General features: G+C 34.8%; 2 protein-coding genes across 4 annotated transcripts in view; one reads left to right on the forward strand and one right to left on the reverse strand.

Moving 5' to 3' along the window:
- Nucleotides 1–154: 154 nt before the first annotated feature.
- On the reverse strand, nt 155–10,628 carry LOC138696098 (kxDL motif-containing protein CG10681). Its single transcript, XM_069820636.1, has 4 exons — nt 10,382–10,628; nt 10,047–10,246; nt 8,664–8,831; nt 155–3,320 (listed from the first exon to the last, which is right to left on the reverse strand). Exons 1-4 carry the CDS (start codon nt 10,522–10,524, stop codon nt 3,211–3,213), a joined length of 621 nt encoding a protein of 206 aa, XP_069676737.1. The 5' UTR covers nt 10,525–10,628; the 3' UTR covers nt 155–3,210.
- Nucleotides 10,629–15,317: 4,689 nt separating this feature from the next.
- ix (mediator complex subunit intersex) overlaps nt 15,318–24,336 on the forward strand; it is a 38,434-nt gene continuing 29,415 nt past the window's right edge. For 2 of the 3 annotated variants that reach the window (XM_069820640.1, XM_069820638.1), the window contains exons 1-2: nt 15,318–15,812; nt 21,553–21,614. In XM_069820640.1, coding sequence (XP_069676741.1) covers nt 15,630–15,812; nt 21,553–21,614 — 245 coding nt within the window. In that variant the 5' untranslated portion in view covers nt 15,318–15,629. The remainder of the gene's footprint in view (nt 15,813–21,552; nt 21,615–24,336) is intronic. The other variant, XM_069820639.1, reaches the window with a different exon arrangement.

Below are 24,336 nucleotides of genomic sequence, written 5' to 3' on the forward strand. Positions count from 1 at the left end.
TCATTCCCTGTTAGATAAAATCTAACAACTTTTATTTTTCTGTTATTACTTCATTATTGTTGTAGATGTAAAGCTATTACTTCAACAATGCCTTCTTCCATACCTCTATTTTCATTGTTGCAATTATCTTAACCAAAATTTAATTACAAGTCTGTTGGTGACAAAATGCTTAAACATGTTGTATTTATTGCATATACATCATTGAAAACATAAGTACAATAACGTAAAATCTTCTTGTGCCATTATATATCTATTAATGCAAATATAAACTAAGAAACGAAAAAAGGAATTTTGTTAGATAACACGGAAGTTATTGTGTGATAACAAAAGGAGCGAGTGATCCCGGGCTGTATTGCAGTCAGCAGTAGATGAATCTCAGCTAACCTTGGGAGGAATGACGTCACCATGTAAATCAGTGTACCAATTATTGATGCATACCAAGAGAACGGAGCGCCCTAGAAACATGCAATTTTCACTATTATATTTTTCTAAACAAAATCTTTATTATGAGTATTCCTTTCATTTTAAAGGAGAAAGAAACACAGAAATGAAAATTCCATTCTTCACTTCAGTTTATTAGTCTAGAGGAATGATTCACAACACACGAAGTCCCAATGTTGTGAGTTCAAAGGTTATCTTAGTACAGCACGAAATGTAACCTAAGACCCGATGCAGACTAGCGTCATAAAGACGCGCGTCCAATTATTTGGTTAAGGCTGCGTCCCTGTGTCCACCCGTCCACATATAGCATCATAGTGACGCATTGATCTACGTCGATTTCGCTGTCCATACTACAGCCGATAGACGCAACAACAATAAAAAATGAAGTGCCAGAACACAGCAGCCAGCAGTGACGCCGTGTTCTGCCAGAATCCGCAACTAGATAATTAACACTGCATCACCGCTGTCTATCTTTACCTGACGCTGGGTCCCGGGAACCACGTGTGTATTGGTCACTTAGAACAATGTACTTTTAAACCACGCATCAATGGGACGCTGCGTCACAGTGTCCTTTTAACGCTAGTCTGCATCGGGCCTAAGCACAATGTCACTCGATCCAAGAGAGAAACAGGCCATTTAACATACAAACAAGACTCAGTTCAGCGTATTGTTTTAAATGAGTGAACGTAATATTATTTGCCCTTATCAATTTGAACCGGAAAAATACGATTACGAAGGATTACACCAATCTGATAAAAATTCCGATATTGTTAGTGTAAATATCGAAAATCGTGCTGGTTCTAGGCACTGGTGTGTAAGTGCAGTGAATGTCTCATCATGAATAATTATGAGGAAAGTGTGTATTGCTGTGATTGTGAAAACATAAATTTGGTGAAGGGTGAATATTTAAAACATCCCAATTTTCGTAAATTAATTACAGATCGCGATATTTTAAATATAATGAGGCATAATTTATCTTTAAAAGCAAAGAGTAGAACTAAAAAAAAATTACTCACTTCAGAAAATACAGCTAATAAGACCTGGAAATATTCTCGCCACAGTCTACATCTTGGATAAATTCATGGACTACATACAATTGGACATAGGAGAGTCGTGATACCATCATGTGTAGTGCATTCCATCAGAAATTAATTTCCAGAACCCAGTGGAGTTTATGTAGGCTACTTCGATAATGAAAAAGGCAAAAGTTCAGATCAGTTAGAAATTTAAACATTAATCTATGGAAAATGTCATTTAATAGTCTGTAGCCTACCTTTTTATAACTGAAAACGTGAAAAATGACTCTAAGTTAGTGACACTAATGAAGGACGAAGTATAGGTCTACTTCAACATCCAGGATTTCGTTAATATTTTCTCCATCCAATTTCCTAATAATTTCAGTTCCTAGTTTACACAGTACTTCTGAATTCTTAGTATTTTCACTTCCTTCAATATTAAATTATTTTCCAACACTGTTGCCATTACCACTTTCGTCGTCACTGTTTTTGTCAAGACACAATTCAGTAACGATATTTTTTTCGAATTCTAGCCTCATAACATTCAGTTCTTCGTCATTTGCAATAGGATGAAGATGGTTAAGTATCAATTACATTACTGGAACTTGGTGTCTATGTTTTTCATTTGTCCTTATAGTAGGAACAACTCCTGGTTTTAACGAAGGTCCTTTGAACTTTTCATCCAACATAAGTCGAATTTTTAAAATCTGTGATTGTTCATAGTTTGCATCTTTAAAATGTGAGGAACATAAACGAGCTCCAGGACCAGGCACAACATTTTTTCTTTTACAAAATTCCACCCATTTCCTATACCTTTGGGAGGATTTATCTCTATTTGGTTATGTATGGAAACTATTTCCCCTATGAGTTTCGCTTCTTAGATTACAGTCATTTTTTCACAATTATATATTTCTAAAATAGGCTACTAAACTGACTCTCTCTCACCACCACGAGTTAAAAGCACTACAATAATACTACTGTAAAGTGAGTTTCAAATTTTGAACTCGAAACAATTATATAACGACGAATTCTACAACACTACTGTGTGTGGATAGATTGACTGGAACTGAAATCCCACTACTGTGTATTGTCGTCAGCCATGTGGCTGGATTGTGTGACATCACAGGCAGATTTGTTATCCTCTTTTCTGACGCAACAGGGCAAAACTCAAGAGAGACAATCATACCACTGCAATAAACAAAGCATGCCCTTCATTTAGGAAGCAACATGATTTTTGTGTTTCGTTCTCCTTTAAGTTAACAGGGCCTCTAAGCTTGCAATAAAGAGATGATCAGAAGTATTTGGCAGAACTACAAATCACATAACTTTTTTTTAAATTTTGTGATGGTAATTTTATAAAAATAATTGTTTAAACTATGTTTTTCAGTATTGAGCACATTCTTGACATCGTTTAAGGCCTATTTTTAGTTTATAAAATTTAAAGGAATTAAGTAAATGCCTACTTAGGCACCTAAAACTTAATTTTTAAGATCCAGATGTCCAATGTCTACACATGACACAGAATGCATGATAGTAACAGGTGGAAAAATTACTATATATAGAAATATTTATTCTTCTCGCAAAAAGAAAATGGAAAATGCAGTGAAGCAATGAGACAAGACTGGATAAGCAAGACCTCCATTCGGTTATGAGCAAGATTACTCCACTGCTGACACTAAGCTACGAAACATATCACAGGTCTGTGTCCAACATGACGCAGAATATCACATTTCAACAATACATGACAAGCATGTCATCCTGTGTCAGAAGTGCATGGTGAAGAGTCATTGTTACTGTTCCCATTGGGGCTGTCCGTGGAAGAGCTGTTGCCTCTCTTGATCCGATGCCGATCACAATCCTCATCTGAAACAGAACAGACAATGATGCAGCATGCTTAGGGAAAACTATATCAGTACACAAAGTAAACTTTAACACATCCTGAAGTATTGTGAGGGCAAGAGGCACTTCTGACACAAAGGAAACAAGTCAGCTGCCTAATGTCTTGCATAAATTTTAAGTAATAACAGAATTGAGCGGTTTTCTGCCACATGGCACTTGTTTCCTCTGTGAGTGCTTTAAACTAAACAGCTGTGTTATGATGAAGGCCACTGGTTGGAGTCCTATCATGTCTGTTTTTCCTTACGTGTTCTGTTACTGTGTGACCAGAAAATTGTCCCAGTCCACAAAGAGTGTTTTTATATTATGATTCATACGTACTAACACAGTCATCACGTGGAACTTCAAAAATGCATACTTATTACTTATGACGAGTCTTGTGACTAGTCTGACAATGAGTCATTTTCACATATTTACATTCAATAACTGCTACCAATGCTTGCAATTAGTCATTACATCTTGTTATTAATACAATTTTTTTATTTATGCTAAAATTATAAATTTTTGCCCGAAATCAAAGCAATAACATGATACTCATATTATACATATAGTACAATATATTTGAGGGAGGTGGGATATGATGGTAGAGTCTGGATTAATCTTGCTCAGGATAGGGACCAATGGCGGGCTTATGTGAGGGCGGCAATGAACCTGCGCGTTCCTTAAAAGCCAGTAAGTAAGTAGTACAATATATTTTACGTGCAATAATATCAATATAATATATTATCTATCAATCTTGTAACTAGACTTTTTTCGATTCTGATATTTTCTAGTGTTAGTATATTTTAGCTTCCAATACACCATCTTACAAATGATGAAGTACAAAATATCACTTATTTCCTTGTTACAAAACATATAAAATTCTGCTGGTGATTATTTTCGGAATCTTTTGTAAACAAATGTTCAACTTATGGAAGAATAGGAAGTGAGTAAAGATTTTTCATAGCTTGAAAATATTTGTTTTCTGCATACTGTAAGTGAATCGTTTAGAGATTTATAAGAAATTCTCCAATTCATATGGCATTTCAATTCCTCAGAATACATCTCTACCTTCCACATTGCTTTGCTGGATTTCAAAATCTCGTTTCTGCGAAAAATTACGCCTCTGAGAGTGGCTCATAAGTAAAGTTCCACCCAAGATAATTTCAAGAAAGACTCTCTTTAACAAAGTTCCAAGTTGCACAGCTAATCATAAAGTGGTGAATAAATTTCATGAGACAGGAAGCATGCACATTAGAACATATTAGAAACGACCAAAAATTATTTTTTTTCCGAAATTAAAAATTAAGGATTCGCAAAAGTTGCATAAAGGTGCCAATGCTTCGCACAAAAAATTTTGACCTCCTAGAAGCACTTTTCGCATAGCCGCAGAGGGACTCTTTTTGATTATCTTATTTTTCCTAACATAAGCACTTTTGCAAGTCTTCACTTGATGCAGACTGGTATGATTTGTTGTTATTGACAGATAAAATAAAAGGAGTATTATTTTTAAGTTTCAAGAGATGGCAGGAATACAAAATAAAAGGTACAAAAACGTTAGAGACTGAATAAACCCAGAACTCACCACAGGGAGATGGCTGCTAACGAATTCCATGTATCCCTCCCCCCACTGACTACTATTTGTTTATTCTGTTTTTATTTTCCTTTTGCTCTCCGTGAAAAATAATCTGCCATCTTCTCACAGAATTGAAGTAGCTTTCTTGTATCCAGTGTGGACCTGATAAAAGTATCTCTTTTTCACCATGAACTAAATACAGCCCAAGCATTGCTGACTATCTTTGCCAGTCTTTCGACCGATTTTTTGTGGCAAGGAAAATGAAGAATGTTTCTGCAAATCTTATGTACTTAAACAACGGAGATTCTGGTATAATGAATTTCATAAGAAAGGAAATACAAAATATGAGTTCTTACTGCTCATTCGGTCCCACAATTTATTAAACATTATTATATCACTGATTAAATTGCAAACTTCTTTACCGTGTTAATATTTAGGATTTACCTTGCTTGACTAGTTTCGAAGTCTTTTGCTTCATTGTCCAAAGCCTACTGGAGATTCTGCGCTATCTTCTGGTTTCCTTTTGTGGTTGGGTGTGTGATATATCAGTGATATATAAGTGTATATAGAAAAATGAAGAACCATCATTATTATATACTCATTTTCTTCTTATATGTACTATTATTTTATTATATTTGTATTTATCTGTATTAATTGTATTAATCTAGTCTGCCACTCTTCAGTAAATAAATTGCACAACTGCACTTCATTTAATTCTTCCTCACTCTTTTCATGTTTCAAGGTATGTTTTCCAATTCCGTCGCAGGGGGTGTTTCAGTAGTGCTTGGCCTTTTATTCTGAATGACACAGCTAACAAATTTCTCGTGTTTATCCCATGTGCTGGAAACACAGGTGATCTCAAAACTGTAGTTGTGGTTAACATTCCTTTATTGTTAAAACTAGGTCTAATGATTTTTACTTTTTTACTAGTGACATATTTTGCGACAAATGCAACACTTTTAACATAAGTACCACGCTCCCAGTGTCCTGAAAAAAAAAAAATTTAATATGATTTTTCAGAACCAGAATGCATTAAGTGGTTTCATTTTCCTTGCATGTATTTCCTTTCCATTGACAGTATCTGACTGCTCAGTATTTGAAAGAAGTGTTCATTCTATGCACACTGCTTTTGCCCAAAGACATTGTGAAGAACTGGATTTAGCACTAAGCTTATCATTGCTCAAAGAAGAAAGCCCAACTTCAGCTTTCAAAGGAAATGTCCCCACTACAATTTTGAGGAACAGTTTTCAAAATGTGCTCTTGATGCAAATCTGAACCATTATGGGAGACTTTAATAATAGCAGTTTTTTTTGTCTTAAATATATTAATTTCTCCAGATTGCTTTCAAATTTTTATTATGGGGTATATGTTTTGTCTCGATTGCTATCATTATTATTTATTTTCCAATGGCTAGAATTGATGATCAAATCATTTTCTCTCTACCTTCCTAGTACAAGCTATCAAGTTAGTCTGTTGTGCAGTTGGGTTTAAGGCTGGGCAGAAGAGAAGGTATTGTTTGTCCATGATTTGGTCAGGGTTGTTGCACAAAACACATCTATTGGATTGGTATATGCCTATCCTGCGTAGATGGTGAGCCAGGCAGTCATGTCCTGACATCAAACTAAATTTTGCTACAGCTTCCTTGCGGCCTTTATATTTTACTTCCGTTGACAGTTCATGAATTTTTTCCCATGACTTCCCTCTGACAGCTGTAATATTTTCTTGCGTGTTTTCCATTTGAAATGCTTTCTTGATTTCTTCAATCTTCTGGCAGAGGTTTGATTTGGAGTGGATTATTGTTTGGGTTTTGGTGCCTTTTTTTGGCAAGTTGATCTGCCATTTCATTGCCAAATAGTTCAACATGTGAAGGTATTCACTGGAAAGACTTGTTTTTATGTCCTAGATGCTTTAGGAGTTTACGGCATTCCAAGATGGTTTCATTTTCTGGTGTTTGGTTGGAGACAAGTTACTCGCCTCCCCGTGGTGTCCCCTGGGAGCAAATTTGCTGCAAAATGAGTAACAACGATAGGCGTAAGAAGCATCGCTGTCATTATTGTAATCCATAAGATCTGACAATAAAGTTCTTTGTTTGTTTTGTGATATTTTATCAGCTGTTTTCCTTCAACAATATAGCATCTGGCAATTTTCCCTACTTTGACTGATGGCGACAAAATACTTAGTTATCATTACAGCATTCACCTATAACAAATTTAAATTTCGTAGGAGTTCAGTATATTCAGTATCCTTCATATATGTATTGTTATTATATATTATAATACATATTCCGAAGTGATATAGTGTTAAAAGTTATGTAATCAAGATATATATATATATATATATATATATATATATATATATATATATATTATTGTTGTGAGATGTGAAATTCAAAGAAAATGTCATTGTAGCAGACACAAAATAACCCATATAGAACCAGTTGTATGTAGTAAATAAATATCAGTCACTAAAATCATGATTTAATTTGATCCTAATCTATAGAGCAAGTCAATTGAGGTATTTTATATTAAAAATATTTAATACCGCCAGAAAATACTCCTATTAAAAACATTTATCTACCTTTGTCAATGTGAACTTGCTTTTGTACAGGAAGAACCATTTTCTTTTTACTACAGAACATCTTAACAACTCTTTCAATAGCTCGTTAATGCTATTCTTTCATATTCTAGAATGTAACAATAGTGGAAATATAAATCTTACAAACTTCCTCATTAATACAGTGTTGGCACTTAGTTTCAGTACACAGGCATAAAAATCTTAAATGGTCAATATAACATTTCTCCAGTATATCATAGAGTGATGATACTAAGGGCATATGTTGACATAAACCATTAGTCCCGACAAAATGTTAGGCAAATTGATAATTTTACATGAATTATGACTTGTATTCCACTCAAATACAAGTTCGTAATATCAAATGAAAACCGAAATTTTTCTTTTTAATAGCTTAACAGAAACTAAAAATGTATACATAAAAAAACAAAGATGTGACTTAAGTCCCACTGACCATGCATTGAAGAATTATGAAAATAAGAAATAAATAAAAATTTTACTTTACATGTTAATACTTAAGACATCCTGCGGCTCGGTGAAAAATGTAATCAGAGACCTAGTTTCTTTACTGCTTATAATAGAGACTACAAAGCAACTTTTGTACATTCTTACGTTTTGAATTTCGAAATTTTTTTTTTTGATATGCCCTAGTGTGCATTTGACACCTGTTAAAGTAACCTTAACTACCAGTGGGAGATTAGTTGGGGTTAGATAGAGGATACAGCCAGTTCACTATTCTTTCATATAATCTTATCTAACATTCATCAGCAACAAACTACCACAGAAGAGCATAACAGGATGTACTAAAATGTCTAATGAAGATAGTTTCTAAAACAAATGATAAAGAGAGAAATAAAACAATCTCTACATTTTCGTTCTTTCCCCTCTCTGATTATGAGAAAAACTGGGAACGATCTTCTTCCAATAGAAAAAAATATTTTTTTAATATAAGAATAAGAGCCACAGAATAGGCCTATAGACATGTTTATATAGGCCTACACATAAAATTGTCGTTTAATTAATGTGAAAACAAAAACACGAAGCTATTTGCATACCTGTACAAGACAAGCTGCAAACCTTTGAGACTTGTTGCAGGGCCCTGAAATCTTGTAGGCTTATCTTTGACTCGATATGTTGTAAGAGAGTAGGATAAGAGTTCCGATCAGCAATAGCACTTTAATTACCCTCAGCAATCTCTTCACTGGTGGCTTTGCCCTCTTTCACTGAGCCCGTACGGGACAGATTTGTGGCAGTTGTTTCCGAAGATGTTCTCGTCCTGCTTGGGCCAGCTTTGGCGTCGCCTTCTTCCTCTTCCTCATCCTCTTCCACTTTAAGGCTCTTCTCAGTAACAGCTGCAACAAGTTAAAGTTCGCTTTATATCTATTTTTCGAACTCCCTACTCATAACAAATTCCCATTTAAAAAAATTAAAATCATTTTCTGAGGAAATAATGGAGAAGCTAGTGCACGGGAAGTTAAGGTGATTGTATTGTATTTTTGATCCACGAAAAATACGCATCTTTTACAAAAGCTAGGCCTACTACCATAACACAAATATAGAGCCTTAAATATTACATTTCATAAAAGAAAAAAAAAAAACCTTACAAATTAGACGATTTTCACAACCAAAATCACCTGATCTTTGCTAGCTTAGCCAAAATAATTACATTATTGTGATGTACGGTACCGAAGTACATATGATATTTCCGTGCAGGAATTCTGCATTACTATATGATCAAGGATGGGTGGAGTAGAGAGAAATTCCCTCTGGCACCGGGACTCGAACCCGGGTTTTCAGCTGACGCATTATCCACTAAGCCACACCGGATTCCAGTTCTGATGCCTGATTGAATCCTCTCAGTTTAAGTTCCACCTCTTAATTTCCCTTTAATGGCCAACCCTCATGCACTGTGTCACAGATGTGCGACAGTGGCACAATGTCCAACACACAATATGCAGAGGTGCACTCAATACGAGTGACAAAGTGGCTGGGATCCAATGGAATGAGTGTCGTCTTAAATCACTAAGTGATTATTTACGTATATCATATTACTGTGATGTACCGAAGTACACCCATACTTCATCATATGGTAATGCAGAATTCTTACACGGAAATATCATAAGCTTATGTACTTCGGTGCATCACAATAATATGATATGCGTAAATAATCACTTAGTCACTCGTAATTAGTGCACCTCTGCGCATAGTGTGTTGGACATTGTGCCACTGTCACACATCTGCAACACAGTGCATCAGGGTTGGCCGCTAAAGGGAAACTAAGGAGTGGAACTTAGACTGAGAGGATTCAATCCGGTATCGGGACTGGAATACGGTGTGGTTTAGTGGATATAGAGTCAGCACGTAGAGCTGAAAACCCGGTTCGAGTCTCGGTGCCAGAGAGATTTTTCTCCGACCCACCTATCCTTCAAAATAATTATGTCCAACCGGTACACAGTATATTAAAACTATTCCTACGACTGACAATTGCGTTTGTAATGCTGTTTGCAGTGGCTTGAGATTGTAGTAAAGGTGCATAAACATTATAGGCCTACACATTGCATAGGTACCTGAATATGCCTGTGGGTAATGTGACGCCAGTTTTGCCTTTATTATCCTTATTCGTTTGAAAATATTGTCTAAATCTTTCTTCATTTCTAACAGTAGTTGTGTGTGTTTCTTGAACTCTGTGCCAGCCGATTTCAGACGATTTACAGAAAGAGCATTACAGTTGGTCAACATTTCATTGGTCTTTTCAAATCTCTGTAACCTGAAACAATCTAATTATTAAACCTGATTGCATTTGTTCGCCCTCAATTATGAAGATGTGTCAACATTATAACCTTCAGACTTTGTGTTTAGGATAAGAACAGAAACCACCATAATAAAAAATAATTCTGCTCACATTTGTTTCTGTGCTCTAATCATGGCTTCAACATCTTGCTGATCTACAATTCCTGCTAATCCTTGAATAAAGACTTCGGGCGCTGTGTAATTTTGAAAACATTCAATACTACCTAAATCACTTTCTGGCGTATTTTCTGCCATTTTTGTTATAAACCTAAATGTACAAATCAATGAATCAACATGATCATTTAAAATTATCACAAATGTATGAAAATTATATTGATTATCGTTGCTTGTTGTACAAGGCCGGAAACATACAAAATATACTCTCTGCACAGTAGATTGCCAACTGAGAGGATTATCCTCTCAGATTGCCAATCTACTGGTGGTACCCCTGATCAGGGGTGAAACCCTCCAAGTGAGCTCTGTCACTGCCATCGTGATCTAGACCAGGCCGTAATGCAGATTGTGTGACGTCACTCGATGAGTCGGGCTTTTCTATTTGAGTATACGGAGCTGGGTGAAATATATTACTTTATAGCGTGTCGGCGCTCAATTTTATTTAGTGTAATGTGTGTATAAGATCCCTTCACATTTATTATTGCATAATATGTTGCAGAAATAATTACAAAACTGTGTTATTTTAATGTGAACGGAGTTTTGCATGTTAACATAACCTGGTTGCATCAACATTTCAAGTTTGGAATGGAAGCTATTTTGAAATTTAATAAAGAAGAATTATTTATATTGTGATTTTAATTTAGCACATCTACCTTCTTTACTTATAGGTACAAAATTTACCACAGTCCCTCCTATGAAATTAGTGTATGTACAGTTGTGTCTTAATCTGGTAGGTTAGATAAATACAATTCATTACAACCCAGTAAAGTAGGGAACAAATAAATAATACAATTAAATTTTTATTCAATGTAATATGTGCATAAGTTCCATTTATGTGTTGCATAATGTGGCAGGAATAATAAATAAAACTGTGTTATTTTTATGTGAAGAGAATTTACCATGTTAACATAACCTATCTGCGTCAACATTTTAGGCTTAAGTTGAGAACGAAAACTGTTTTGAGATTTAATAAAGAAGAACATATTTTTAGGATAAACTTCAGAACACGGTTACCGTCCTTACGTATAGGTAGAAAATTCACCACAGTCCCTCATATGAAATGTACATACGTTATATTACTTAGTAGCGCTGAGGTATAGTTCCGGTAATTTCTGAACTGAAAACAGTTGAATTTATTTTTTGTGGAGATGCATATTAAAATCCTGAACGAACCGAACTAATTTGTATATGCAAGATGTATGAATGCGAAGGGAACTACCTCAGCGCTAGTTTAGCCCTAGTAACATATTAAACTAATCAGACTTCAGACTGGAGTACCGTCTGAAACGAATAAATACAATTGAAGTGTAGACAAATTGCATTTATAAGTTATACGTAGCGTTATGCTTAATTATAATGCATAATTGCGAATATGGAAATAAGGCAAGTACTGATAGAATAAACATAACCTATAACTTCAACACATTAAAATATGCGTGCGACGCAACTGAAAATTGTTGAAACGTGCATAAATGAATGTGCAAGAATTTCGTAATGAAGCATGAGTGCTTTATTTCAACTAATTACAATTCTAGATACTGTAACAGTAATGAAAACTATAGGGTATAATTTTTCGTAATATACTATATGTATCTCGTTTTTAGTTCAAATTGTGTATATTATCAAACGTCGTATTATTTACTCGTATAATGTAGGTTATTCACAAATAAAAGGGGCGCAATAATTTAAATTTAATAAGACAAATACGTTAAACTAACAATAATGGATTAGACAAGAGTAACATCGGTAACGCTGCACTTCGGCCTAATCACAACTTATTTTACATGCCAGTCAGTGTTTCACTTTCACGTATATATTATTACACATATTTAGCCTCTGTTTATAAGACCAAAATTTCACTTAACCACATAAGGGCGCAATATTTAATCGAAATAAAGGCAGGTATTACACATACGAACTTTGCCTGCAACAACGTAATTTTCACACCAAAAATAATATTATACCTTAAATTGCAAGTAAATTGTGTCTCAAGTGTCTTACAATCACTGTTTAAAATTTTACTGACGCAATTACACTGCATTTCAGAGAAATATATGTTATTCTTCATGCACTGCAACTAATTCATATGGTTGAAAGACCGCCCTTCGCGATCAGCTGTTAAGCGAGTCACGTGGTCTGCCTTACGGCCTGTATTAGATCACGATGGCAGTGGACCAGGCCGTAATGCAGGTTGTGTGACGTCATTCGATGAGTCGGGCTTTTCTATTTGAGTATACGGAGCTGAGAGAAAGATATTACTTTATAGCGTGTCGGCGCTCAATTTTATTTAGTGTAATGTGTGTATAAGACCCCTTCACACTTCTTATTGCATAATATGTTGCAGAAATAATTACAAAACTGTGTTATTTTAATGTGAACGGAGTTTTACATGGTAACATGACCTGGTTGCATCAACATTTTAAGTTTGGAATGGAAGCTATTTTGAGATTTAATAAAGGAGAATTATTTATATTGTGATTTTAATTTAGCACGTCTACCTTCCTTACTTGTAGGTACAAAATTTACCACAGTCCCTCCTATGAAATTAGTGTATGTACAGTTGTGTGTTAATCTGGTAGGTTAGATAAATACAATTCATTACAACCCAGTAAAGTAGGGAACAAAGAAATAATACAATTAAATTTTTATTCAATGTAATATGTGCATAAGTTCCATTTATGTGTTGCATAATGTGGCAGGAATAATAAATAAAACTGTGTTATTTTTATGTGAAGAAAATTTACCATGTTAACATAACCTATCTGCGTCAACATTTTAGGCTTAAGTTGAGAACGAAAACGGTTTTGAGATTTAATAAAGAAGAATATATTTTTAGGATGAACTTCAGAACACGGTTACCGTCCTTACTTATAGGTAGAAAATTCACCACAGTCCCTCATATGAAATGTACATACGTTATATTACTTAGTAGCGCTGAGGTATAGTTCCGGTAATTTCTGAACTGAAAACAGTTGAATTTATTATTTTTTTTTTTTGAGATGCATTTGATCCTATAAGCAAGGCATATTAAAATCCTGAACGAACCGAACTAATTTGTATATGCAAGATGTATGAATGCGAAGGGAACTACCTCAGCGCTAGTTTAGCCCTAGTAACATATTAAACTAATCAGACTTCAGACTGGAGTACCGTCTGAAACGAATAAATACAATTGAAGTGTAGACAAATTGCATTTATAAGTTATACGTAGCGTTATGCTTAATTATAATGCATAATTGCGAATATGGAAATAAGGCAAGTACTGATAGAATAAACATAACCTATAACTTCAACACATTAAAATATGCGTGCGATGCAACTGAAAATTGTTGAAACGTGCATAAATGAATGTGCAAGAATTTCGTAATGAAGCATGAGTGCTTTATTTCAACTAATTACAATTCTAGATACTGTAACAGTAATGAAAACTATAGGGTATAATTTTTCGTAATATACTATATGTATCTCGTTTTTAGTTCAAATTGTGTATATTATCAAACGTCGTATTATTTACTCGTATAATGTAGGTTATTCACAAATAAAAGGGGCGCAATAATTTAAATTTAATAAGACAAATACGTTAAACTAACAATAATGGATTAGACAAGAGTAACATCGGTAACGCTGCACTTCGGCCTAATCACAACTTATTTTACATGCCAGTCAGTGTTTCACTTTCACGTATATATTATTACACATATTTAGCCTCTGTTTATAAGACCAAAATTTCACTTAACCACATAAGGGCGCAATATTTAATCGAAATAAAGGCAGGTATTACACATACGAACTTTGCCTGCAACAACGTAATTTTCACACCAAAAATAATATTATACCTTAAATTGCAAGTAAATTGTGTCTCACAATCACTGTTTAAAATTTTACTGACGCAATTACACTGCGTTTCAGAGAAATATATGTTATTCTTCATGCACTGCAACTAATTCATATGGTTGAAAGACCGCCTTTCGCGATCAGCTGTTAAGCGAGTCACGTGGTCTGCCTTACGGCCTGTATTAGATCACGATGGCAGTGGCTCTGTGCTAAACTGGAGGCACTACTGAATGCTTTATTTTTTTAGTTGGTTATTTAACGATACTGTATCTACTACTAGCTTATTTAACGTCGATGAGATTGGTGATAGCGAAATGGTATTTGGCGATATCAGGTCGAGGATTCGCCATAAATTACCTGGCATTCACCTAACGGTTGAGGAAAACCTCGGAAAAAAAACCAACCAGGTAATCAGCCCAAGCGGGGATCGAACTCGCCCCCGAGCGCAACTTCAGATCGGTAGGCAAGCGCCTTAATCGACTGAGTCACGCTGGTGGCTTCAATGTTTTAAAAGCGTGACCGAATGCTGAGCGCCGGGTCGGAGGGTATTGCTATCTCTTTCTAGCATAGTGTTTTCCTTGTCTCTCTTGCAGTGAATGCTATCTTATACTAACGGTATTTTTTATTGCTTACTGCGTATGTGCAACATCAACCTCACGAAAGACCCATTGAAACACATTAGTTAAAAAGAGAGAGCAATACCCTCGCCAGCAGTCACGTTTTCAGACAGGAAAGAGCATTGCAGTGGTGCCTTCGGTTTAGTGTAGAGCTCACTGGTGAAACCAGAGCAAACTCTTGGCTAAAACCCCTGATCAGATCCTCAGGTCTGACACTTCTAAGCCCAGTACACTATGTCTGTATGATATACGTGACACCAAATACTCTCTATTATTAGAGAGTATTTGGTGACACCCCTGTTCGCATAATGTCTGATCAGGGATGACACTTCGCGAATTTTCGCGAGAGTTCTAACTATGTATTAAAGAATGTTAATGGAATGGTTGAAATTTTAGCCTGTGTTGACAGACTTTTTTTTATCATTTGCTGGTGAATACGGCTCCAAATGTGTTAATATAATACGTGAATTTGATTTACAGATTTTTGACATCGACTATAGTGACTTTTAAGTAGCTGTAGTTGGCGATAGTGATAAGAATTAATGTATGTAATGTGTGGTGTGAATTATGATGCATATAAATTATAATTAGGTATAAGTGAGACTAACTTTTTCTGCTGCATTGACATTATTGCATTCAATCATTCATTTTGTTTCCGTACTAGTAATATTTCCGTCCTTTGATGTGCATTATTCAATTTGTTGAAGTGAGGTTATAAGTTCACAGTTGCTAGAAATGAATTTGCCTCCAATGCAACAACAGGGACCTGGGGTAATGCCCCAAGTTCCTCAGCAGCCAGGACCAGGAACACCTCAACAGGCACAGCAATTGCAGCCACAAATACAACAACCTCAAGAGAAATTGGATAATATATCTAAAGTTAAATCACTTATAACACCTCTCAGAGAATCTCTCTCAGTAAGTAGATCGGTAGATTATTATGAATTAGCCTGTCGAGCCTTGTAAAGTTATAACTATGACAATCTATTCTCTCAATATTTGTGATTGATGATAGGTATTGAAAATTATGAATGTCAATTGTTTCTAACATTTAGGCCTCTTTATTTTTTCTACTTATTTATGACTCTTTGCAATATTGTAAAGAATAGATATAGGTATGTGTATTGTCTGTATAATGTCTTCTTTCATTTTTGTAAATAATACGAATTTTTTTAGAAACTAGTGATTTTGGAAGTGAAACTGATTGAATTGGTAAGGGATTTCTTTTGGAGATGGATTTCAAAAGTTAAGGATCTTATAGAGAAATAGCTATTTAAAGGAAAGGAAATTGTTCAGAAATGTAAATTAGGCCTAAGTTACGTGTGAAATGAGAGGTGCGTGGTAATGAGAGTGCAAAGGTTGTGATTTCTAGTACAAGAAAGGAACGTAGGGACATAAAACACATGATATGATGTAATGTAAAGAACACAAAACTTGTATTAATTCAATAACTACTGGAATATAGTGAACCACAACAAATAGGCCTAATAGGCCTATAATGAAATAGACACAAAGTTTCTAGGCCTTGTAACTTCGTTTCCAAGTCCGCCATTACGCTAGCCCTTACTGACAACATCACTAAACAAAAATCACCAGTCTTTGAATATTCTGCAGAGATTTATACAATATATGCAAAGCATAACAAAAGCCTAACCTAATCTGTCACAGATTCATATACAAAAGCCTGTCACAGATACGTTTATGCAAGGCATTGTGAGTGTACACCAGCTTGAAATTTTCGTAATGTCATCAAAGTTATGTTGGTATGAGAAGTAAGACACTTCAAGGTGCATAAGCAAAGTGTGAAAGGAACTACCTCAGCGCTCGTTTAAACCGAATTTTTAACTCCTTCATAGCTAGGCTCAAGACCTTACACCTAACCCTAACATCACTTACAACTTTACAAGGCTTGAACTAAGGAAATAATGTTTCATTGGATTCTAAATTTGGCTTGTTATTATATGGACAAGAATCATTATTTATATGAACTTTGACATTTTTAGCAACTATTTCATACCTATACTAATTAATAATAAAATTACGGTAATACTTATAATTTTACGAGCCTCGAACTCTGGAAATAATGCTTTGACAGGGTTCAAACTATTTTTAATATAGACTATAGTGTCTATTTCACAGTTGCCTATCATGGAACATTAACAATTTGTGATCACACTGATGCTGCCTGATAAAGAAACTGTTTTTTTGTTTACCAGTCTACAAACTGACACATCACATTCAAAGCAATAGGTGTTGGGAACTAGCTGTGATTTGAATGGTACACCAAACAGAGTTTGCTAAATGTTCTATTCAGCATAGTGTTTCTCACCATTTCTCCAAATTCAAAGGGGATCATAACTTTTGGTACAACCCTCGTTTATACTGCAATTGTTCTTCCCCAGAATTGAATGTAAGTACAGTGAAACCTCTCATTCACAGACATCGAAGGTACGTAACAATCTGTCCGCATCTGGGAGGTGTCCTTTATTGGGAGGGAGGCTCCCCAATCTAACAGTAAATTTATAATATGCATTATGTATCCCTTCACGCTTTAAATGAAATGTATTACTGTAGTTTAATTCTACAGTCTACTGTACTACAGTAAATTCTTTGCAACTTTGAACTACAGTAGATAAGACCAAAAAAGGAAAATACAGAACTGTACCTTGCAATTTTTTTCTAGGTCTACAGTTATGCAGTACCATACTGTAATTTACAGTTTTCAACTTAACATTTACGTTCAGGTGCCATGTCTTTCGAAACAGAACAACTGATTTAAGTGAAGGGAATAATCCTACTAACTCTATAATGTATCGAATACAATTTCACGGTCACGAGAACCTTGGACCCATCAGACAGGTTAAATTTTATGACTTTGTTTATCCACCCGCTTTCAGTTAACAAGGGGTAGTCAGCTGGGATAGTGTAGCCTACTAGACCCTTATTGTCTTTTTTCATGTTAAGGAATTTCTGTACAGTCCTCAAAACTAAATTTTCCATTTTTGTAACACATTAGGTCTTGAAATCCAAGTTCTGTCCGCAGTCAGGAGGTAAAGCAAGCTTTAAGACTGTGAAACAGCTGCCTGTGTCCGTGTCTGACAGTGTCCGTAAACGAGATTAAATTTACCATTATTTCTGTGTTATTTCAGTTGGGATATAAAAATCTGTCTGTCTGTGAGGAGTGTCTGTATCTTGAGGGTTTCACTGTACACTGTGTCCCACATAGAGGGATCGAGAAATAAATGCTAACCATTTAAAATCAGATGAATATATTGTTTTGATTTACATCTGGCAAGATGCAGAAACTGTCCAAGTTTGTGCACCAATGGTTTAAAAACAGTTGCAAGTTCATGTGTATGTGCACTAACATTTATCATAGAAACAAGCCTGGCATCATTCAGTAGAACATTTTGTCATTGGACCATTCTTCTTCATTGAAGTGACAGTCACAGGGAATGTGTATCTGGACATGTTGCAGAACTCTTTTTTTGTTGATCAGCTCCCCCCAGAATCAGTTTTTCAGCAACTTGGGCCTCCACTCCATTCTTTTAGAGCAGTGTGTGGCTTCTTGAATGCAAACTCTCCCAATAGGTTGATCGGAAGAGGAGAACCCTTGCCTGGCCACCTAGGTCAACCGACTTGACGCCCATTGACCTTCCTGTGGGGCTTTGTGAAAAGTGTTGTGTACCAACGTGATACAGTTGATTCTTTGGAAAAACTGAGACAACGCATTATAAATGCAGCTGCGCCAATCACCCCACAAATGTTGTGGAACACTTGACAGAAGGTTGAGTACCTTTTAGATGTCTTCAGGGTAGCTCGAGATGCACACATCGAGTTGCACTGACCATTTTTCGAAACTCGGAGAGTTCTTACATCGAGTTATACAAAAAAATCTATACATATATATATATATATATATATATATATATATACACACACACACACATATATATATATATATATATATATATATATATATATATACACACACACACTATATATATATATATATATATATATATATATAATTTGAACTGGTAATGGAAATTACAGGAAAACGGCTGAACGGATTTTAATAAATGACCCCTCATTTTGAAACTTGGAACCCAAAGTTTTCAGTGAAATGGCAATTTTCCTACATAATTTTCCTATTTTCCAAAATCCATCTTTCGTGAGTTTTGAGAACTAATTAATTGCATTTCAGAATAAAACAAAACACACACTACAATAAACAATAGACTATTACACGAAGGCTATGACCTACAGGATTGCTGACATAGAGTTCAGATGGCTCAGATTCTTTCACATCATAACGCCAATATGTCGATCTTCATTTGTGTAACTTTTTGATAACGTATAAAATAGTAATATGCGTTACAAGAGCGGTATGTTGATGTTTTCATGTTCGAGGAAAAGATTGAAAAAGCGAAACATAGTTGAGCTTTTTTAATTTCCGAGAACATGAAAACAAACATACAGCTCTTGTATCGTACATTATTTTGTGCGAAGATCGTTTATTACATACCTGAAAGAGGAATTTCTAATTAGTTGCAATGAAATCTCCATCTTGGTTTCTGTTTAATGACGGCAACTTTTAAAAGCTAAAATATCTATCGTCAACATTGTTGCTATAAAATGTTTTCTGTGTTTACTATATTCTTTTTTTTCCCCCAGTCTATAAATGCGAACTTAAAACGAACGGTAAGGTTATTTAATGATTTATTTTTCATTTTAATATTTTAACAATATTATTTATATAACATATTGCAGTAATAACATCGGCATCTGGAATCTTGTTGATTTTTTCACAGCTTCCTTAATGTTACTTGCATTACAAATGCAGTAACTTTTGTGGTGTTGTAGAGTTTACTTAATTTTTGCAAATATTTAAAAACAATAATTAACAGTGCAATTTAGGTGAAATTGCAGTGGTAAGTTTCCAATTTATAATTATTACTACCGTATGTTAAACGTCTCTAAAAATAATATGTTAAAAGCCTAAAGCAGTAAAATGAATATGGTGGTTAAGCGGTAGGAAGAGGGAAATTGTTATGTGTGTTACGTTGGGAATACTGAATGTGGTATTTCACACTTACCGCGTATTGGTTTTGTGTGGAAAGCAAGCAAATACGCACGGTCTCGCACAAAATAATTTACAGGTCTCATTCTCTGGTCTGTAGTTTTCCGAGTACAGCTGTGTATTGGATATTAAGAACTACAAAACTTAAGAATGTTTGATGACATTATTACCATTAAAAATGAAATATTATTACAGTTAATGCAACACATAATGATATACTTATGATATGAAAGTGAAACCTTTTGGGGCTTTAAGTAAGTAGATGCAGAGAAAGAATATTTTATATTAGATCTTCATTTCTATAATTTACTGAGTAACGGCTATATATGTTTTACTGAAAACTATAAAACTTACGTAAGGTAACAATATTGTTATTAAAAATGAAATACTTTTATAGTTATTAATCAAGTAGTATGGGTCTTTTTCATATATTTAATGGCAGTGTGATATAGATATTTAGATATCTGATTCTCTAATTTTCCTCGGTAGTAATTGAGTCTTGCTTCTATTTAATTTCATATTTCTTTGGTTTAATCGATTAGATTTGTGATCACTGCCAAGCATATTTTGTTGTAGGAAAAATAGCATGCCATTTCACTTCTTGCTACCCGTGATGAGTAAGTTTATTTCCCGCAACCAGCAATGAATGAAACACTGAAACTGCTAATGATTTACGATGGACAATTTTATTTAGGGCGCATATAAGATTCTACAACTCTGGTATATCATTCGCCTCATTTTCTACATCTCAGCAATAGATTCCTCACAACAGCCTATATTACAGAAAATATATGGGATAACATTCATTCTTATACAAATTAATCCAGCAATATTTGGTAGATCAGTATTGTCTGGAGGAAGTGCAAAAAATTACAATTCCTAAGAAAAGACCAAAAGGTATTACTTACTGATAAAATAAGAGGCCTACAAGATATTGTAGTCTCTTGATCACTTCAGCAATATCTCTTAGTGGGGAAAAAGTGATTATGTCCTCTACATTTCAGGGTAGTACACGAAACATGCAGCATCTATACCAAGATGCTAAGTCTTTTGTTCAAAGCATGGCAAACCTTACATTTTCTTAACTTTCACCTACAATCCGCAATGATCTGAAAGAGTTACTGCATTACTCCCACATGAAAAACTCGCTGATCGTCCTGACATTGTTACTTGCGATTTCGCATTGAAACTGAAGACAGATAGGTTCAAGGAAAAGTATTTGGCATTAAAAAAAACATTCATAGGGAATATGTTTCACTATTATGGAAGCAAATAACTTTCAAAATGTCCGGTATTCTTCATTCAAAATAAATCTGAACAATTTTTATTTGAACTTCGTATGGACTTAGTTTGCAGCACTTGCTGCACAAGCCACTAGTTATGTTATAAAACCATTATTTATACTTTAAATTAGCACTTATTTCTCGATCCCTCTAAGCAGGACACGGTGTAGATTTAATATTATGTGAGAAGACATGCAATACTAAATTACTTTTTTATTATAGTAATAGCTTACAAGTCCTTGTATTGTTTCAACATGTGACCTAGCCTACTAATAAAATGCCATCATTGCAGCTGACCCTGAAGACTGCAGCACAGACATTGCACCAGAACAGCTTGGTGGATGTTGGCTCATTGTAAGTACAATGTTCTCAAAGGAAAAGGATAAGTTTGTGTGTGTGCGTGCGTGCGCGCGCTTATTTGTATGTGGTTGACGACTAGTTAACTGTCTAGAAATTTCTTAAAAATATGACACCCCCTTGATATCCGTGATTGCACAGACACTTCCTTCAGGGCAGTAATTATTTGAAACCAAGTGGTTAGTGAGTTCTCACATAGTTCTGCAGGTAATATCCCGAAATGGAATATTATTTTTTTTACGCTTCTTCTGATTTAATCAAAGATAGCATATTTGAACAGGTAGACTACACAACTTTCGATATTTTAAACTGTAATAATTGAAGTACTGGAATATGAGTGATCAGAAAAAAAATGTTACAATATTCGTATATAAAACGGAAGATATCATTATAGGAAACTGACAGTGCTATGAAAATGTTACACATACATTACAGATACTTCATGCAGGAAAAGATTATGCATAACAGAAGCCTAGCCACATGATTTGGCATATTCTATGTGCAGGGTTGCCGGTGTTTTCCAAACGAAATTGGGGTATCAGAAGATAACTTAAGAAATTATCAAGATTTTATTAATTTCGTAGCATTTTTGCATTTACATATTTCTGTGAAATTTTTTAATCCGGGAATAACTGCAGGAAAAATTGCTAGTCTACAGAAACATAACTATGACTGTGCTAAACTGAATAATACTTAAATGACACATCAGCAACTATCACCATATCTTGCTCTGTACTTACTTACAAATGGTTTTAGAGAACCCGGAAGTTCATTGCCACCTTCATATTAGCCCTCCATTGGTCCCTATCCTGAACAAGATTAATCCAGTCCCTACTATCATATCCCACCTCCCTCAAATCCATTTTAATATTATCTTCTCATCTACATTTCGGCCTCCCCAAAGGTATTTTTCCCTCTGGCCTTCCAGCTAACTCTATATATGCATTTCGAACTCGCCCTTATGTGCTACATGCCCTACCTATCTCAAACGTCTGGATTTAATGTTCCTAATTATGTCAGGTGAAAAATACAATGCGTGCAGTTATACATTGTGTAATTTTCTCCATTCTTCTTTAACTTCATCCCTTTTAACCCCAAATATTTTCCTAAACACCTTATTCTCAAACACCCTTATCCTCTGTTGCTCTCTCAAAGTGAGAGTTCAAGTTTCACAACCATACAGAACAACCGGTAATATAATTGTTTTATAAATTCTAACTTTCAGCTTTTTTGAGAGCAGACTGGATGACAAAAGCTTCTCAACTGAATAATAACACGCATTTCTCATATTTATTCTGCGTCTAATTTCCTCCCGAGTGCCATTTATATTTGTTATTGTTGCTCCAAGATCCTTGAATTTTTCCACCTTTTCGAAGGAGAAATTTCCAATTTTTACAGTTGTATAGAATGCCTGTCATTAATGTAAAATATTATGTCAAAAACTCCATCTTTTTTGCCACTGAACACATTTGAAATATGCACCGTTCACTAAATGCAAGAGCAGTGACAAGTATTGAAATCAGAAATGGATTAACAAACACAGTGATAGAGATCGGGAAAGTACTGTCTTGCGAGTAACATTGCCTTATGACCATCAGCTAAGTTACCTCTTTTACAGTGTTCCCATTTGAGTCCAATGTATAAATAAAAATATTGGAGAATTAGAAATAAAAGTGAATTTCTTTAAATATGATCTAATATAGTGCACTCTTTGTAATTCGAATTATTGGGTAATTCGAAGAGAAGTTTATTTCCCTTTAACTTCCTATTGAAACCAATGTTAAAAATTCATATGTAATTCGAATTTTCTAACCTTTTGTTTGGATAATTCGATAGCAAAATTTTATCAATTTGAAAGCAAACACGTAAATATTCCTGAATTTCATTGTCTGGAAGATTTACTTTATTACTGTAAAGCAATTCCAAGAATTTCTGGTGATAGACAGGAAGCAAACAGAATAATGCAGTTTCAACTGGTTTATAGTTATCCAGAAGCAGCTCTAGGAAAATAAAGCTCTTGTTTGCTGACATACAGCCTTCACCCTCTCCTCAGTAGTATAGGATTGCCCACGTCTTTTTGTGCAGTTATACGTTCTTCAACCTCTTCTACCACTACCACTGATTTGTAAGAACAAACAATTTGTGAAAACCTTCTTAACAGTACTGAAGTTCGTGGCCAAAGGACCCACAGTTGTCAGTTGTAATTTGTCAGTATGCATTGTTTGCAATGTCAGAACGTGGTGCATACATAAATGTAACATTAGAAAAGAAAGTAGAAGTTCTAAAATAAGTGATAAAAGCTATGGAATATTGCCAAACACGTTATCAATCTTAATTAAAAATTATGGAAAGCTGGCATCTACAAGATAGAGGAAAGAGGAAACATATAAGAGGCAGTGAATTCCTAACATTTTTTTCATGTGTGTATATAAATGGTGAAACAATCACGTGTGTGCAGCATAGCAATAAGTTGTCCATTGGTTCATGCCAAAACAAAGAATTTGCTGGAAAATTGAACATTTTATAAACCTGTGGATCAACAATTGGCTCTCTTCTGACAAAAAAAAAAAAATTTACAGTCCATACAATCGTGGACAGCCGATAAGGGGTGGTCCTCCAGCTTGGGGGTTGGGTGAAGGGCTAACAATCCATCACCGTAAAAAACAGCTTGTTACGAAACCTAACAGTATAATATTAAAATGGATTTGAGGAAAGTGGG

This window comes from Periplaneta americana, chromosome 3 (genome assembly GCF_040183065.1).
Source record: "Periplaneta americana isolate PAMFEO1 chromosome 3, P.americana_PAMFEO1_priV1, whole genome shotgun sequence".
In the NCBI taxonomy this organism is placed as follows: domain Eukaryota; kingdom Metazoa; phylum Arthropoda; class Insecta; order Blattodea; family Blattidae; genus Periplaneta; species Periplaneta americana.